This window comes from Ictidomys tridecemlineatus, chromosome 12, assembly GCF_052094955.1.
Source record: "Ictidomys tridecemlineatus isolate mIctTri1 chromosome 12, mIctTri1.hap1, whole genome shotgun sequence".
Classification (NCBI taxonomy): Eukaryota; Metazoa; Chordata; class Mammalia; order Rodentia; family Sciuridae; genus Ictidomys; species Ictidomys tridecemlineatus.
In genome coordinates, this window is record NC_135488.1 from 110,157,217 (window position 1) to 110,177,669 (window position 20,453).

At 34.6% G+C, this 20,453-nt stretch overlaps 1 protein-coding gene across 3 annotated transcripts in view; it reads left to right on the top strand.

The window, feature by feature from the left end:
• Nbas (NBAS subunit of NRZ tethering complex) overlaps positions 1-20,453 on the top strand; it is a 298,757-nt gene that overhangs the window by 84,787 nt on the left and 193,517 nt on the right. For 2 of the 3 annotated variants that reach the window (XM_078029643.1, XM_078029645.1), the window contains one exon: positions 16,992-17,075. In XM_078029643.1, coding sequence (XP_077885769.1) covers positions 16,992-17,075 — 84 coding nt within the window. The remainder of the gene's footprint in view (positions 1-16,991; positions 17,076-20,453) is intronic. The other variant, XM_078029644.1, reaches the window with a different exon arrangement.

Genomic DNA, 20,453 nt, shown 5'->3' on the forward strand with positions numbered 1-20,453 from the left:
TTTGCTGAGAAGCTTTTTAGTTTGACTCAATCGCATTTATTGATTTTATTTCTTGCACTTTAAGCCCCCAACTTCCTTACAAGACTCCTAATCTGACATGATAAAGATTTGGGCCTACCAAAAACCTAACCTGAAATGTGCAATCAGCACAAAAAACAAAAAAAAAGATTTTCCACTTTTTATAATCTCTATTACCATGATTGGGGCACTAACAAAGAATACGAAATATCACCTTTTTTACTTTAAAAGGGCAAACTAGAATATAAAGTGTAAACATTTTATAATAATTAAGAATTGGTACCTTTTCACTAATGATGGAAAATGTCATTCAAGGTTTTACAAAACACAATGGAGGTTGACCAGGCCGGGGGTGGGGGTGGTGGTGATGAATGCAGAGTTGTTTAATGCATGAAGTTCTAGATTTGCCATATAAAAGTTCTTGAAATTGTTTTCACACAGCTGTGAATGAACTTACCACTACTGAACTGTTCAAAGATAGTAAACATTATCTTTTTATTTTACCTCAATTGTAAAAGAAAATTTCCATTCAGGATTGAATGGTACTAATAGTCCCTATGCTTTTTTTTTTTTACTCTTCATTCACCACCACCACCCCCACCCCCGGCCTGGTCAACCTCCATTGTGTTTTTTTTCTCCCTGAATTTGACTGCTCTTGGCATTTAAAAGTAGAAATACTTTTTTTTGGGTGTGGATTGGTTTATTTCACTTAGCATAATATTTTCAAGAAATAATGTATTTTTTAGTGAAGCAAATATTAGGACTAAGATTTAGAGTAGCTTTCTACCTTGCATTGTTTCTGTTCATGCTGTTAAAGCTGTTTTTAACAAAGGTGAAGATAAATTCCAATTTGAGATGGAAGGTTACATATCTGTTATTGCCAGACTCATTATGAGAACCTCTTCATCTTTTGGTGATAGGCGGGGCCTCCAAAATGAAGGGAACTTCTGAGCCTTCTGAATTTGTTTTGACTCTTGGGTTTGAATACCAGACATGGATTATTTTTCTATTCTTACAAAAATATAAAAATGTGCCATAAAATAAAAATATCAATATAAATTTTATTAAAAATTTCAGTAGAACCAGTTTTATTAGGTAAAATTGATTTACCTTGTAACTTAAATCATTAATAAAGAATTTAACTTTAAAAAGATCCCATTTCTTCACAGTTGAATGATAGGTCAAAATCAACTTTTTATTACAGTTCAGTTTCAAATGGATGATTTTTGGTAATTTACATCAGATTGTAGTTTTTCAGAAACTAAGCAATTTGATTTCTTAACAGTCAGCATTGACTTTAAGCAGCTTTCAATTCAAAAGATAAATTGACATTGCTATTTTTCCTTGAAAGCAACAGAAGACAGTCTCACAATCAACTACTATTGCCTTAATTTCAGTTTATTGGATATTCTGGAAGATCTTTCTTGCAAAAAGATCATATTAATATTCCTTGAAAAGCACATGTTGACTTTTAAAATTTTAATCTTGTTTTGAGTGAAATTTATAGCTAATTGTATTTGAGAATGATTTAAAAACAGAAGTATTCTAAATTCCTTTGTATTTAATTTTCTTGAAAGAACAGTTTAAAGCAGATGTATGAGTCATAATTTCACTGGATTGAATAGGTAATGCAAATCGGAATCAGATGTGGTCTCTTTCTGTAGATAAATTAAAATCCAGTAGGGAAGATCAGATAAAGGTATATATGTACCTACAATAAAGTACAACATGTTTATATAAGGAATGTAGATGTGAATAGAGGTGGGAAAGATGAGCTTTTGTTGTGAAGGAGGTCCATTAGGAAAACCCCCTTGGAAGAGATAAGGTTTGCATCCAGACCTTAGAGTTGAGTGTTTTTGATTCAGGGAATTCTGAGTGATAGAGTAGTCTGAATAAATATTAAACCTGAAGTTGTTCATGCATTCAACAATATTACATTGTAGATGATGTTTCCAATTAATTCACTGGTTGAAATTGAGTTAGTACAGAGGATTTCCAAAAATTAAATACAAATATCTTTATTCATGGTTTTATGTAGCCTAGTCCTGTTCACAAATACTTTTTCCTTGAAAATTTTAAAAGCAATTTTTGAGTATTCTATTCTCACCCTAATTTTGTTTTTGAAATGAGGTATCACCTCAATTGTAGGCTGAATAATGAATTATAGAAGGATTAGACTATTGTATTCACTTTTTACTCTTTGGTTCTCAGTCTCAAGGGAGACAGAAGAATTTTTCTTCTAAAATTTAAGTCAATTTGTTACCTAATAAAAATTTAATTTCCATTTGTATAGTTTGTTTGAGTTGCTATGACCAAAGAATAATGTGGCTTTGTATTTTGTTTTGGAGGTGACCATCGATAGAGAGTAGTACACAGACGACTTTTTACAAAATGGCATGTATCAGTTTTGGAATCCAAAAAAGGGAAAGGCCTGCTTTATATAGTCAACCTTCAGAACTAGGGACTGGGACTGGGGCTGGTGGTATGGGTAGTTGGTTTTCACAACTCCTGGCCTGGTGGCACTTTAGATTTTGGCTAAATTAATTCTGTCTTATCAATTTAAAGGAAAAATAGACAGTGTAATTTCTCTGATTAAGGAGGCAGAAACTAATACTATTAGAAAGTAATTTTTCTGGGGCTTGAAAGTGTGTTGATATTAAGTGTCTGGAACTCTGATGAAGGGCAAAGAAACGAAGGTATATTGATTAATTTATTCTTTTAGTCAAACATTTCAGGATTGAGTATAGAACATTTGTCTCTTTAGTTTACAGCTTCATTTTGTCTTTCACATGTAGCTCTTGCAGTATATCCTGAAATATGCAGTAAAGGGATTATTTTGCTGTTAGGGGAAAACATTTGAAAGGCATTAGTAAAATGTTCTGAAATGTAGTTATTTTAATACTTATCACATTCTGTTTAGTATGTATATAGTGCTTGTCAATGTTTTTTTCTAACTGAATTTGTTTTTGAAGTTGTATATGGACATAATATCTTTATTTTTATGTGGTGCTGAGGATCAAATCCAGTGCCATACATGTGTGAGGCAAGTGCTCCACCCCTGAGCTACAGCTCCTGCCCTAGCCCTATCAAATGTTTTTAATGTGGTTTAGTACAGTTTAAAGTTACTGCTTTCATTAAAAAATTTTTGAGGAGGCACTTCCCGGCAACTTTGACCTTTCCCCTCTCTGCCCCATTGATGTATTTCCTTTAAATTGGGCTGTTACCAGATGCAGCATTACTGAGTGATACAAATGATACTCTTCATGGTAATAAGATCTTCCTTTTATTCAGTTTTCTTCTAAACTTAAGTATCTTGACCAATAATTTCAGAACACATGACCTCTAAGTAAGCAACAACATATTCTGAATGTTGAATTGCTGCAGCAACGTAGTCCCCATAATTCTTTTTGATCAGTCTTTGCCAATAAAGATTTCATTAATATGTAAATACTTGTCTGTAACAGCAAGTATCTTTATCATACTATGTTTAATTAACATATAAATAACCCTGGGAGACACTTTTTCCAATTTCTGATATTGGCAAGCTTGTTTAAAGATTGTAATAAGAAAAATGCTATTAAAAATTGCTGTTATGTAGAAAAATATATGCAGTATTTTAAGAAATGTTTTAACTCGATTTGTTCCCCTTTCATTTGATCCCAAAAGTTTGGATAATGTACATAAAACTATGAAAACACCCAAGGCATACATAAATATTGGAATTACTTGACATGTGTGGACATACATTTGTTGAAGAGAATTGATAGTATGGTATCAATTCTGGCTTGTAGTTAGAAATGTGGGCATATGATTTGGTTCTGATAGTTGCTGGCCACACACTTCCGTGAAATCTTTATGATTGAAGTGTGATGTTCAATAAAGTCAATGGTAGTTGTAATAGAGGATATTGTTCTGGCAGTAGCCACAACATTTTTTTGTAGATATGGATAGGAATATCATTTTATGGATTCCTTTTAGTTTTAGGTGTATTAAATAGGCTTGCAAAAAGACTGATGAATAAAAAGAACTGAAAAATGAGGAATGACTATGGTTTGAATGATGGTGCCATGTCCCAAATGCACATTGAAATGCAATCTCTAGTACAGCAGCATGAGATGTGGCCTTTGGGAAGTGATTCAATTGAGTGCTCTGCCCTCATGGATGGGATTTGTGCCCTGCTAGAAACTCAAGATTGAAGACGGCACCTTCTTGCCTTTCCATCCCTTCCATAATATGAGGATGAAGTGTTTCTCCCTCTAGAGGACACAGCAGTAAGGGGAATCTTAAATGGAGACTGGCCCTTTCACGAGACACCAAGCCCACCTGCTTCTTAGAGTTCTCAGAATCCAGAACTCTAAAAATAAATGTTTGTAAATTACCCCATTGCAAATATTTTGTCTTAGCAGCTCTTAATAGACGAATCACTTCTTGATGACTTTGAGGCTTTGATTTTTTTTTTTTTTTAATCTGGGTCAGTGCCCCTTTGCTGGCAAGAGATCTGACATTCCAGATTACTAATAAAACTGCATAATAAGCCTTATTTTAAGTCAAGTGTTTTAAAATTTAACTTTTATTGAACTACAGATACAGGAAAATGTACAACTTGACACATTTTCACACAGTGAAGACAATTAAATGGTATTACCAGCATCCCTCTGTTCTCTCCTTTTAGTTACCTCATCCTAGAGAACTGGTATTCCATAACAATGATAGTTTTCTCTGTTAAACACTAAAGTGGTTTATGAAGACTGTTATACCTAAACTCTGAAAGCAAAGTCTATTCTGAAAGACCACTTTCAAATAATAGTACTTATAAAGACATTTCTAAAAGCATTTCTCTTTCCTTCTGGCTTTTCGCTATTTATTGTCTGTGTGTGATGAATGCCACTATAAATTTTTCTTTTTGTTTTAATTAATTTTAAATTAAAAATGTATTTTACATTTACACATTTACCATTTCCAGTGCTCTTCATTTCCCTCCATTGTCTTGTGAAGTCCACATTTTTCTGGTATTAGTTTCTTTCTGCATGAAAGGTTTTCTTTAACTTTGCTACAGTGCTGATCTGCTGGTGAGGAATTCTTTGTTTTTATGTCTGAAGAAGTCTATTTTGCCTGTTTTGAAAGGTATGTTAAGTATAGACTTATACACTGCCAATTTTATTATTAGTGCATTGTAGTCATAAATAATTAGTTGATTTTGACATATTTCACAAATGCACATAGCTTAGTTTGCTCCATTGAATCCCCATTACTTTCTTTATGCTAGTTTTATTCTTTCAGTGCATCAGAAGAGTCACCCCATTGTCTTCTGGCTCACATGGCTTTTGATGAGAGATCTGTTGTTACTTTTATATTTTCTCGTGTCTTATATGTGTACTCCTAAGATTTTACTTATAATTGGTTTTGAGCCATTTTATTATGCTGTCTCTTAGTGTTTTCTGCATGTTCTAATTTTTGGTTATGGAGTTCCTTGAATTTCTGGGGTTATAGATTTCACCAAATTTAGGAAACTTATTTATATTACTTATTTTTTCCCCTTCCCTCTCTCCTGTTTCCAATAATACATACCATTTCACCTCCTCCAGACCCCCAATTGTATGTGTGTTGGCTGCTTGATCTTATGTCACAGCTCAATTGTCCTAGTCATTCTTACCCTGTGTTTCATTTTGGGTAGTTTCTACATTAGTCTTTCTTTCAGTGTCTGCTGTTGATGGCTGTTTATGGCTGTTTGTGTGTATTTAATCTTGGTATACTATTTTTCATTTCTGATGTTTTTGATTCCTGGTAGATTTGGATATATTTATTTTCTATGCTACTGCTTATGTCATTCATGGTGTTTCTTGATTTGTTTAAAAAACAATTTCTTATGGTAATGGGCCATCATTGTCTTTCTTTGCATTCCTGGCAATTTTTTCAAAATAAATATATATTTATCCTAATTTATTATATATGAGAGCAAAATGCATTACAGTTAATATTACACATAGAACACAATTTTTCATACCTCTGGTTGTATACAAAGTATTTTCATATCGTTCATTTCTTCATACATGTACTTAGAGTAATGATGTCCGTCTCATTCAACTGTCTTTTCTATCCCCCTCCCACCCCTTTGCTCTTTCTAGAGTTTATCTATTCCTCCCACGCTCCCCCTCTGAATTCCACTATGAATCAGTCTCCTTCTACCAGAGAAAACATTTGGCATTTGTTTTTTTTGGGGGGATTGGCTAACTTCACTTAGCATTATATTCTCCAACTCCATTTACCTGCAGATGCTATGATTTTATTCTTTTATTGGTTATTAATATTCCATAGTGTATATATATATATACCACGTTTTCTTCATCCATTCATCAATTGAAGGGCATCTAGTTTGGTTCCACAGTTTAGCTGTTGTGAATTGTGCTGCTATAATATTGATGTGGCTCTGTCCCTATAGTAGGCTGTTAAGTCCTTTGGGTACAGGCCGTGGAATGGGATAGCTGGGTCAAAAGGTGGTTGTATTCCCAGTTTTCCAAGGAATCTCAATACTACTTTCCATATTGGCTGCACAATTTGCAGTCCTACCAGCAGTGTATGAGTGTGCCTTTCTCTCCACATTCTCACCAACACTTATTGTTTGTCTTCATAATAGCTGCCATTCTGACTGGAGTAGCTTTGATTTGCATTTCTCTAATTGCTAGCAAAGATGAACATTTTTTCATATTTGTTGATTGATTGTATATCATCTTCTGGGAAATGTCACATCCTTGGCCCATTTATTGATTGGGCTATTTATTTTGTTGGTGCTTAGCTTTTTGAGCTCTTTATATACCGTAGAGATTAGTGCTCTGTCTGTGCAAGTGGTAAAAATTTGCTCCCAAGTTGTGGTCTCTCTACTTAACCTCACTGATTGTTTCTTTTGCTGAGAAGAAGCTTTTTAGTTTGTACATTCCTGGCAATTTTTGATTCATTGGCTGACATCGTAGATTTAACATGACTGGGGTGGATGATACATGTGTATTGAGGCTTTCTTCTGGGGTACAGGTAAGTTGCTTGGACATAATCCTTTTGAGGCTTACTTTTTAGCTTTGCTTATGGGAACAGAATAGCCTTCCGTCAAGGCTGAGGTGATGCTCCTCTACATACTGATACCCTGTAAATTATTATTTTTCCATTCTGACTGGTGGGAACACAGGCTATTTCTGGCTTTTTTGCATGAAAGCTACAGTTCCTTCTGTTCCTTTTGCTTGGTTCTTTACATATTCACAGGTGTGGGCTGATCAGAGCTTCTGAGTACATGACTTGTTCACAGACTTTGGAGGATCTTCAGAGTTTGCTTTCATAGTGCAGAATCTTTCTTCTATGCCCTGTTATCTATGGATTAGTAGCTGCTTTGGCTTGCTGAGTTTCAAACCTTGTCTCAACTCAGAAGGACGGCCGGGCTCTGTTTGGATCTGCTCCCTGTTTTTTGTCCTGTGGTCTGTCACCTCTTTTTTGGTGGTGATCTGGAGTTGGAGTATTGTAGAACTCACTTTCCCTTAGTTGTCAGTACCCTGCACTGCCTGGTGTGTTGGTGTTAGATGTATTTGTGTGTGTGTGTGTGTGTTTTCCAAGAGGTTTATTGGTGTTCTGTTGCTTCATGCTCTATTTTGGCTTAAAACGGAAGTTCTGTTTTAGTGTTTTAATTTAGCTTTTCTGAGCTGATATTTCTTTTGTTCATCTGTTTCTTTTAGCTTAGTTTATCTAAAGGGCGAGTCTCTATCCCTGTTATGGAGCATACTTTATCTCCATAATGTGTTGACTGACGTAATCAAACCAGAAGTGTGCCTAAGTTTCACTTCTCTTTGCACTCTGAATTTGGAACAGGTTAATGCTTTTCCTTAGTCTGATAATTCTAGAAAGTGATCTAGAAATGCAGGTGAAAGAAGATCTGTGGATTTCCTGGCACTTGTTTTTATTCCAGGGTCAATTTGCATACCACTTCCTGTACTGTTTCACTGATTTTGTGTTCTGGCAATTGTAACATTCAGTCTATTTTGACACACAGAATTTTCTGTTGCTACTAACAACAAACTGGCAAAACTGCAGTGTATTGAGTAGAGATGTGCTGTTTTTCAATTGCCACCATCACAGGTTGTCTGTCAGCCACACGCATCTTAGAGGTATACAGTATGTGTGAACTCTCATGGACCTTAATGGATGGGTTCTCAAAGAGATGAGCATACATATCTTTAGTTCTTTTTTGTACCTTTGTATTTCATTCTGCCTCTAAAAGTATTTTTCTTTGAACACTAATACCACTTTGTCTCCTACACTTACATAGTAGTATTTATTTTCCTATTTGTGCTCCTTAAGTATAGGAGCTGCATTTCTGTTAAAAGTTTAGCAGTTCAGTAAAGGTGTGATGAGCAATTAAATGTTGTGTTATTTAAATTTACATAATACTGTGAGTTCTATTTACTTCTAATTATTATTTTTTTTTCTCCCATCTGTCTCCAGTCTCTGTGAACTTCATCAGCAATAGGGATGTGTTGGAAGTACTTGTACTGAAAGTACCTAGAACACTGTCTTTCCAGCCACCTTTGTGGGAATGACACCAAAACCTCACCCTCCTCATTTCCTGGACCTTCATTTTTTCAAGATGGCAATCTACAGTGCTGTTTGACTAAGACTCTGATAATTCATTAGTGAGGCTGTAAACGAACTTGTACAGCAACATCTCAGAAAACAAACTGTCTACTCTGCTTATTAACAGCTTAGGACATTCCATGTCTTAGTGCTCATGTATGCTCATATACAGACCTTTCAGAGTACTGGGTTGTTGCTGATGGCCCGAGTGTAAGAGAAGGGAGTCAATTCTAAAAATTTTAAATTTTAGATTAGAAAAGTTTGAAAAAAACCTTAAATAGATTAACTCTTTAGCTGCAAGGAAAGCATATTTACCATGAACTATCAATAATCCTATGGCTTAGGGGCATTTTTTTTTTTGCTTATTCATATTCTTCCATCTAGTCTTCAGTATGTCCATTGTTTTTTTTAAATATTTATAGTGAGGTTTAAATGAATGGTGAGTATTGCATCAAGGATACAAAGCTTTCAAGGATCTTATAGTTTAGTAAAGGAGCAAGACACATAAATAATTATAATACAGTGTGATGACAGCATCCAAGAAATACATACAAGGTTAATAACATGAAAGGAAGTCTGGTAAGCATGACCAGAACATTAGAAGTTTCGGATTTTTTCTTCTAATGAACAGTACGTTGGATTGGCACAGTGAAAATGAATATTATGATACTACATACCATGAGTCATATTACCTTTATATCCATTTAAAGAGTGTTACAATGTTATCATTATGTGCTTCTATTTTTGAATAGAAAATTCAAAATATTTTGTAACCATGTTATTTTCTGTTGCCATTGTTTCCTGAAGTATCTATAAATTGTCATTGGAGGATTCTTTAAAAGTTTGAATAGTGCAATGATTATTTTCTTAAGGAAACTTAATTAGTTGGTTGAATCACTTTAAGGATCTCCTATGCGTTATGTTGAGTATAAAGTACCCTTATTATACAAATAAAATAGCAGTGAGATAAATATTGAAAGTGTTATATGTAATCCAGTGGTTTTAGCTATGTAGTGGTCTCTGTAAACTGACATTTATATATACATTTATATGGTAAATTTGTACAGCTTGATTAATTGTATTTTTTCTAGTTCTTTTGAGACCACCTATTATAGAATTAAGAGTATATCAGTAGGTCTATTTCTACTGATCATTCTTGTAATCATTCAATAATGGTAATTTTTGAACTTATGTGGGTCACATATCTACAAATTTATAATTCTAGTATGTATCTTATGGAGTATTTGTGGTTGAGGTATTAAGTCTCAACCACAAATTAAACATTTATATAGACTAACATTTCATGGTTAATAAAACTACACTTATTTGTATAAACCATATAACTAATCACTAAATGTATAAATTAAACTTATATATAAGTTAAAATTGTCATTCACGTATTACTATGTCTATAATACTACCAGGATTTGCGATGGTTGCAAACAGGTATTTACCAGAAAGCATGTTTACTTTCAGTGGGGAGACAAAAATATATGCTAGGAAATTGATGAAATAATAGTTAAGAACTCCAGGAAAACAGAGAATACCATCTTTGAATTATAAAACTACACAGGAGTAAAATGCCACATAAGTTGTCCAGATGAAAGGAGTAAGGATGTAGTAAAAGAAGGTAGTAAAAGAAGGTAATCTGAATGGTTGTAGAATCATCTGTAGGAAGCTGGAATTTTGCCGATGGCTTGAATGAAAGATGGAATTAAAAGGTGGAATACAGATAGGTAGGATGTCAGGATGGTTCAGGATATAGACTCTGGGATAGATTTCCTAGGCTCAAATTCTATCTGCATCTTATTAGCTGTGTGACTTTGGACAAGTAGTTTGGTGTTTCTGTGTCTATGCTATATTTACTGTAAAACAGGAAAGATAATATTGTCTCTCAAGGCTTCTGAGTTTATACCTATAATTAGTGATTTATATTTGTGTTCATTGTCATAAGTGCTATATAAATAAGTATTAGGCTGGACGAAGTTGGATAGCTTTATAGATAGTGTGTAAAATGCTCATTCAGCATAGGTCTTAGAGGCAAGAATATGCAGATATTTTAATAGGTGACCGTAAACACATAATCTTCCTATAACTTGTGGTCTGCATAGCTGTAATTCCATTTTTTGGTTATATGAATGAAAAGGATATAAAAATATTCTTTAATCCTTTTGTTCAAATTCCGTTAGCAATACAGAGCCACATAGGGTCATGGTTAATGTACACTGATACAGTTCATGAACATTTTGGCACATTTCAGTAGTTCTGTAGCCGATAATTTTAGATGTCAAGGTTTTTTTTTTGGGTCCTGGAAGTATTTTTTTTTTTCAAAAATCTTAAATAAGGGGCCTCACTATTCTCTCCATTGGTGCTGTGTCAGTCTGAGTAACAGAATAGGAAATGAAATTTACTGATAATCTTACATTCCTCCCTACTGGAAAATTGCCTCCCTGTATGACGATGGTCTTCATCAATCCTTAGTTGACTCTTAGATTTCAGGTCTTTGAAAGGAATATAATCACATATAATGTGTATTCTCCTTCATTGAATGAAATATTAAATACCATAAATTAAAGTTGTAATTCAACAGTTTTAAGTTAAGCCCCTGTTTTCCATTGGTTAAATATTACAAATGAGTGTCATTACAAAAATGAAACACACATTTATGAATGTCTTACATGTCTTACACTAGATGCTAAATATAAAGGAGTACATTGTTTGGGAGACTTGTCTTTGGTCATTGTAGCTTATTTATATTTTTTGGTAGCTTATTGCTTAAGTGAAAGGCTGCTGAATGGGGTTTGAGTACATCTTTTTCTTTTTCCCTCTAATAGTTTTGCTTAAAATAAGCATGGGCATCCTTTTATATTTTGAGGACTTTCTGTGTCTCTTGTTCAAAATTAGGGTCATCGCTCTAAGATGAAGGTGGGAGTAATAATGGACGGGGCCAGTTTTCATTTTGGTGACTTCTCATATGTTGTCCCTTGTTTTATTGATGTTAATCATCTTCTATAATAAAAAAATCTGTCGGTTATTTTACTGACTTTTCTGGGAGATTCTGTGGCACTACTCCACTGGAGTTTGTGCCTTTTTCTTAAACTTTAATGCTTTTTTAAACTAGTTGTGTGTGTGTGTGTGTGTGTGTGTGTGTGTGTGTTTTGCTGGGGATTGAACCCAGGGCCTTGTGTATGCTAGGCAAGTACTCTGCCAACTGAGCTATATCTCCTGCCCCCATACTTTGATCATGGTTAAAAACTTGTTTTTAAACTTGTTTTTGAGCATTTAGGAGAGAGACAATATCTTTTGGAAACTGCCATTTCTACCTCATAAATCAACTTATATTTTCTAATTACTGATAATATATTGGTGTCATTTTACTCAGGTTTGGATCAGAGTTTATTGTAATTTTTAGATATTTGTGAAAATCATCAAGTTTTGAAATTATTAATGTGTTATTTATCATAAAGTACATCTTGATGTTAACAGTCATGTGTATCTTTTTTGCTACTTATGAAAAGATACTTCTTTGATTACATTGAATATTTAGGGTCTGCTAAGTGCTATTTTAAGGTTTTTATATGTATTAATATAACCCTTCCTATCCTGTTACTAATATTTTAGTAGGAAATTGAGGCACAGGCTGGTTAAATAATTTCATAAAGCCACGCAGGGTAGAACCACAGTTCTGACATCAGGATTAGACTACTAAGAGCATACTCTTAATTATTATGAATTAGAATCCCAGGAAATATTTGCTTTTGTCTTGTTTTTATTGGGGCAGATACTTTTATAGTATTTACTACATAGATGAGGCAGCTGAGTCCCAGAGATTAAGTTGGTAATGGGAAGCAGATTATCTAAATTATAGAGCATTGCTGCCCTCCTTCTCTTAATCATGGCTATTTCTGCTGTTTTGTAAGTTATTAACTAATGAAACCTCATTGATGTAGAAGAACACCATGAAGGATGTCATTGGGCAGCTTTCTTCCATCTTGGCACTAGGGTAGATCAGCAGCTCTTTGGTTTTTCCATGGAGTTTCAGATCCGTTCAACTTGTCCAGCAGCGGCAACTGTAGTGCAGTTACACACATAGGCCCAAATTATTATTTTTTGTGTGCTGAGTTTACCGGAACATTTTATTCTTTGTTAAATAATAGAAATATAACTCGATCTTATAACTAATGTATAAAAGGTGGCAATTGTCTACTTAGTCCTTTGTTTCCAAAGCGCAGAATGTGGATAAAAGAGCTTCTGGGAAGTTTATTTTTTGATAAATTTTCCTTCAAATAAAACATATTTAGTGTGAGAAATCATTGGGGAGAGTATTGTTGAATGTAACAGAACTTGTTACATTTCTCACAGGTAAATGTTACCTTCAAATGAAACCAACAGTTATTTTCAGAATAGAACAATGAATAGCATTTCTAATATGAAGAATTCTAAAATTAAGCAAAAGTAGCTATTGTAAAGAGATAATTTCAGTTTACTATGTAATCTTTTTTTTGGGGGGGGGGTGGGCATGATATACTTAAATTTTGGCCCTAAGTAGAAAATAGAAGATTGAGATGAAATGAAGTGTATGTATATGAAGTTTTGGAACTTTGGATTTATACTGTATGTTTTGCAAATAACTAAACTCTCTGTAGTTCTGTGAGTTACAGTATGATTTCTAGGTTTATTTGGATGGGAATTGTCTAGTAACTGAGTTATGTAATATATATTTTAGGTCTGAACAGAATTAGTGAAAAGGTTTTCTGACTTAAGCATTCTATCATTCTACTGTATGAAAGTATAACTAAAATTTGGGTATTTTTGCATATGCAATGATAGAAAATTATTTTGAAGTATGAAGAATGTTGAGTTTCAGAGAAATGTATATTAAAGGTTTTTTAGTTGTAGATGGACATAAGACTTATACTTTATTTTTATGTGCTGCCGAGGATTGAACCCACTGCCTCTTATGTGCTATGCAAGCACTCTACCACTGAGGGCCTGGAATGTGTATATATATATATTTTTTAAACTGAAGTACAATGAGGTATCCAACAGTATGGGCTTTATGTCTCTAATTTTGTAATCTAATATCTGAAACTGGATGTACTTCAAAATGTAAAATTTTTGGGATGCTTACCTGATAATCTCTTGTGTAAAAATATTTCAAAATCTGCAGAACTTAGTGACCAATACTTCAGTTTCAAGTGTTTTGGATAATGGATACTCAGCCTATAGAGCTTGCCCTTCCATCAGTTTGATAATGTCTTAGGAAAGCATCCTTATGCTCACTCCTAAATCTATAGATTCCCTGCTATAGAAGCACACCTCCTTGGCATATCTAGTTCTTATGAACAAACTGTTTCCTTTCATTGTCATATTCCAGTCTTGATTGATGCTCATGATCAGTTTAAAAATTTTGTCGTCGATTATTTAAGTCAACATGTATTGTTTTTAGAGTCTGTTGAAGAGCAGGCACTATTTTAGATACTAAGAATATAACAATTGACAACAAAAACAAAAATTTGCTCTTTCAGGATTTTTTTTTTTTCTGTCTCCGTAGTGGGGGGTACTGGGGATTGAACCCATCAGGGGTTCGATTCCCCATCCCCCATTTTTTTGTCACTCATTTTTATATGGTACTGAGGATCAAACTTGGGGCCTCACATGTGCTAGGCGAGTGCTCTACTGCTGAGCCACAACCCCAGTCGCCCCCATTCCTTTTTAATCTTTGAGACAGGATCTTGCTGAGTTTCCCAGCTGGTATTGAATTTGCAGTGTTCCTGCCTTAGCCTCCTGAATCACTGGGTTATACAGACATGCCACATCATGCCTGGCTCTTGATTATTTCTTAAATGCTATGATTTGAAGGAAAATAAAGAAGTTTTGACACTTTTTAAGCAAGCACTTTAGACTCTTAAAATAATTGTTTTCATGGAACCATTTGTTAGAAAAGAGCAGAATGTTTTCATTTTTATGTTTTCATTTTCATTGATGATCAGATCTAAGATTAAGAGGAATGGGGTAGAAGTTTCATAAAATTGTATTACATATCTTAGATTAAATGTATCTTAATTACACATGTAAAGAGATACACATGGTTGTATAAAATTGGGCAAAGGCTGCTGTGCTTACGTTTGAGTGGTTCCTACTATGTATAAAATAGGGGAGTGGTACAAATGTACTTGAGAGCTAGATTATAGCCCTTACATCCTTTTTAGAGGCAGAATAATATGCTACTTAAAAATGTAAGCTTTGGATTCTAGCTATCTGGAGTGTTTGAAACAGACTGTTGTTCGTTAGCTTTATGAGGATGGACAATATTTCACTGTAGTATGAGGAAGGTAATGTCATCCAAATTAGGTTGGCAGGACTGGACGAAGATAAGAATAAGTATTGTTGCTGATTTTCACTGCAGACAAAATAATAGTAGCAGTTGTATTAGCACTTTAGACACAGGATAGTTGGTACCGGTCCTTGAAAGTGCAGCAAAGTACTTACCAGGTCTACCTTTCACAGTTGGTCTCTGAGCAGAACTTGATTTTAATGTATTTTTGTAAATAGTTATTTTATCCATTTTTGTTCAGTGAAGATAGCAAAAGTTTTCTTTCTACATTCCAAATTTTAAATAAATATTATTTTCCTGAGGGTCCCCTACTATTACTAATCATTTTAGTAATAATAGATGTTCTATCTCATATGTACTTTATATAGAAAATACAAATCTCAGTGTGTGATAGTTTTGTGAAATTCCTGTAGAAAACATTTTGTGTAGCTGAAGGAACCGTGTCGTGTCTGCTTTAATTAGAAAAGGCATAATAGCTTGCTAGGTTCATTTCCCCCCTCAATACATTGCTCTAATATTATGTTGGAAGAGTGAGCATTGTTGTCGTCATTGTGTTCAAATGTGACCCTTCTTATTTTTCATTTTAGTGGTTTGTGATAAAGTACTAATTATTGATGACATGAAAGTAAAAATTTTTATGTAGTGGCTGATGAAATTCTGTCTTTAAGGTTATTCATCTAAATCATCTGATTCAGAAATATGAACTCAAGCTTTTAGAGTATGTCTGGTACATATTTGCTAGATAGCATGGCCTTGCTGAAAAGCTGTGTTTTTATTATACCATATAATAAACTTATACGTCTACTGAGGAAGCTGGACTTTGGATAATTTGCTCCAGTAATAAAGCAAGAGTGATGCTATTAATGAGTGCTCACTGCACCTTCCCAGACTCGTCCACTTCACAGTTCTCCAGTTACTTACTGTTACTTTTCACTTGAAGACCAATTTCTTCATGAACATAATTTTCAGATGTTTATGAAGTGTTTCTTATGCAAAGCTTATGCCATCACCTAATAATAGAAGTGCAATTCTTTTTCTGAGGCTATAAATTTTAGGAAAATGCCATTGTTTCTCAAATAAGAGAGAATGTTTTATTGAGCTATGAAGATAAGGTAGTTGAGGTTTGTTTTTAAAAGTTCTGTCTTTCCTCAGAAGAATTAAGTAGTTTTTACTGATTTGTGGGTGTTAAAAGTAAAAGGGACCTTAGCAATAATGATGAAAACGCCTTTCTTTGGAAACTCTTGTGCTAAAGACTGCATAACTTGAAGGATAATTTTTTTTTCGATTTGTATCAAATTGCTCTACTACCCTACTGTTTGTTTCCCATTTCCTTTTAAATTTGTCATCCCAAACAGTCAGAATTTCTTTGTCTTAGATTTTCTTTTATGTCATCTTCTAGTGATGTTTTTCAACCTGCAGAATAATTTCTCCACTCTTGCTGCTGCCTGTCTGTGCTATTCATTATCATAGCCAGTAACCGTGTGTGGCTACTTAAGTTTAAATGAATTAAAATTAAATAGAATTACTTAATTCTGTGTTTTAGTATCTGGAGCTGTATTTCAAGTGTCTATTAGATACACTGTGTTGGATGACACACAGCCCATTTCTATGATCACTGGGAGTTCAGTTGGGATAGCACTGATCTATATTGTAGGGTTTTGGGGTAGGGAACCTTTTATGTTGATGTGAAGACTATGCAGTACAAGCTCTTCAAGAATTTTAGAATGTATGAATGGACATATATCTATACCATTTTAATTATTTGCCATTTTTTTGTTCATAATTTTTCTTTTTGAAACTTATAAAGAGGAAGCAGTAGTGTGGTATTTCCCACGTATATGTTGCATACAATGTGTATCATATGCCACTTAAAATACTATAAATAGAAATCTTGATGGTTAAGTTTACAGAGACACCTTTTGGTTTTGTATTTCTTGAGAAGCTAGTCATATTCCTTATGAAGCTAGATGGTGTGTATTTTAAATAGTGTGTGTGTATGTGCTTTCTTATTTATTTATTTTTAAAGTTTTAGTGGTGACTCCTTGATGATCGTTCCTTGGCATGAACATAAACACCGAGCTAAAGACTGGTGCGAAGAATTGGAGTGCAGGTCAGTATGAGCCCACGCCAGGCATCTGCATTTCTTTGTGGGATGGGTGAATAGATGGCCCTGTGAAAAAGTGACATATGATCACTTCTTGATGGTGCTCCCTGATTTGGAGGATTTGAGTAAAGTTAAGGGGAAAAACAAAACAAAACAAACTGTTGATTTGCTTATGTTGAAACTTTTCAATGAGAAGATATTAAATGTTACAAAGGGATTGTGAAATGGTTTTATTACAACTCTTCATTTTAGCTGTTCTTTTAATTTTTCAGGTAAACATTCAGTTAAAGTGTGTGTGTGTATATATATATATACACACACTCACATATACATACATATACCTTTGTTTTTCATTTAGTTTTAATTTTCATTTTTATAAGATCTTGCGGGAAAAAACCTCAGGATGTGGAGATAAGTATTGCAGAAGGGGATGGGAGATATGATATGGGAGTGAAAGTCCATATGAGAAACATTTGAATTCCTTTATTCCCCACTCCCCAAAATTGGGCAAATAGTTCTTCAGTGTCTCTCCTTCCATATTTTCCGTACATGAGACCAGAGGACCTCTAGTTAGCTGGAAAGCCTCCAGATTCCTGGATATCAGGTACCGTATAGGTGGGAATGAAGATACGGGTTTCAAAATCCAGGCATTCATATATATCCTGAATGCTGGAACTCTGTTTCCCTCATACTCCCTCCTCTCAGGTGGAGGAATAATCCCCAAGAAGTTTGGAGAATTCCTTTCTAGAGAAGTGGAGTAGCCTCTGGAATAGGACTCTAAATACTAAGGCATTGTCTCCAAAGGTTAGGGCACTATAAGGAGATAGCAAATAAGCAGTTCTTGCCACACTCAGAGCTTCCTGATCATCTAAGGCTAGAGTCCAGCAGGTAGAACAAATTAACTGGTGAGGAAAACACACATTAAGTAGAATTGACAGAAATGCACCATGTTGACAGAGGAAACTTCAAAAATTATAATATTCCCTGGGAGATAAGGTTATATTTATTAGATAAATAGTTGTATAAAATGGGAACAAAGGCTTAAAGAGAACTTGGGACATTAAACGTATGGTTGTTGGTATACAAAATTTAAAGAATTGGAAAATTAAATCCAGGATATTTTGTAGATATTAGAATGAAAATACCGAGCTAGAATATGAGAAGGATGCATTAAAAACCAACCTCTGTTAAAGTTACACGCTTTTAAAAACATAGATAATAAAGTAGATAAAATTTTAAGAAATAATTCAGTTTCTATACTTAGAGTTGAAGGTTGTGAATATTCAGATTGAAATGCTTATTACATTGAAGCACAGCATTATAACCTTCAAGAATATCAGGGATACATTGTTCTAAAGAGACTACATGGAAGGAATTGGGGCTCAGAAGGACCTCAAACATCCAGAAAAATACAAGAAGCTTTAAGACAAGTGGAATCCTTTTGAAACTTGAAGAATGTATCTTATATAGATTTCAATATCCAGTTAACTGCTTTCATATTTGATTGATTTATGTATAGTTCATGAAATTTGTCACTCTTATATACCTTTTCAGGAAGCCATTCTAAGGTTTCCTTTATTAAATAGGGAATGAAATGAGAAGAAAACGCCACTGGATTCCAAACTGGACTTTAATATATGCAAAAGCAAGGCCCTGGATAACATTGTGCCCAGTTGGGGGTGAGAGTAGGGGATAAGGGGTGGCTTCAAGAATCGGGTCTTAGGGGGATGATATGTTGTAATGTAATTGAAATATCACTGCAAAATATTTTTCAAAATCTTTTTTCTAGGTGGACAAAATATCTAAATGTTGTGCTGAGGATTGAACTCGGTGCCTTACACTTGCTAGGCAAGCACTCTACTACTGAGCCGCAACCCCAGCCCTCATTGCAAAATATTTTATATTTTAGTATTTGATCTTTTAGAAATTGGAAAAAAGTAGCAGTGACTACATACACGCAAACAAGAGTGGAGAGAGTACAGTGGGTGTCAAGTTCAGGAAAAAACAGAACAATAGTTTTTTGTGTATTCATACCTCCACCTAAGAATTTACTATCAGTGGAATTTTTTGGATAAAATGGGAACATTTTATTGACCATATTTAACTAGAATTCTTTATTTACTAATTGTAATGAAAAATTGAAAGGTAGAGAAATTTAAAAAGGTGGAAGGTTGGTATCCATGGTGAGGAAAGTGAGATGATGGTGCTGCACAAATTCTCTCCAATTAAATAAGACTTTCCCCTCCCCTTCCCAGTCTCCCAGCTCCTCTGAGATGATGCTTTTTATGGAGCAGCACTGGAAGCCCAGGACTGGACCCATTCATTGGGTTCTTCTCAGTTTTCCTTAGTCTGTATCTTGTGATTCTAACAAGTAGATGCCAAGAATGAAGGTATTTCTTCTTAGACCAACTACAGCACTTAACTGGAAGAAACTCCAGAAACTATAAACATGTGAAGCCATGAAAAGATGATTTGGAAGATGATACAGATCTTGAGTAGTACAGGTCATTTGTTCTGTTAATTAGCATCTGTCTTTGGTTAGGTCCAGGGATCTAAAGGAAGAAAAGGGCTGTGTAGTCCATCTTCACGAAGATGTGCCCCAGGTGGAAGTGCAGAGTACTATGAAAGACATGGTGGGCATTGTGGGCAATGGGAGGGAAGCCTTAACCTTGGTGGAGGTTAGAGAGAATCCCTGTGGGGACTTGAAGAATTTGGAGAATAAGCAGGAATTAGCTCAGTGGAGATACGTTTGTCAGTGAGGAGGGAGTAATGAAAGGCTAAAGGCTAGGCCCTCTTCAAGAACTGAAAAGAAATGTTCTTATTTTTTATCAGATTTCTGTTGTAAAAAAAACTATTACCTGAAGATGTCACAGATTTAGTTTTCAGTTCTGTTGCATTTGAAATGCCAGAAAAATATTTAGGAACAAGCAGCAGGAAGATCTTAAAGCTTCTAAGTGACGTCTGGGTTACAGGTAAAATATGGTAGTTGAATTGTCTGTGGTCATTTATATTTGTAGAGTTGCAGGGAGACCTGGAGAGAGTACACAATGAGAGCTGGGTTAAGCATTTGGAAGTGCTAATATTTAATGTTGGGTAAAGAGGATATTCTAGCAAAGGTGACCAAAAAGGAACAGCCGAAAAGATGAAAGGAATCCTGATTGTATGGCTGCTGCAATGAAAGGGAAGCTGATTCCTGAAGGAGAGCAGTTAAATCCTCTCAGATGGTGTTGAGGGAAATGGGTAAGGACTGAAAAAAAGCATCAAAGGAACTCTGAGTTGCTGGTGGCTATTTTTCCCTGCTGAAAAGGGGCAGATTTAAAAAACTGCTTGGAGTGATGTGGTTTTGTGTGTGTGTGGGGAAAAATCCCTGGAAGAATACTAATG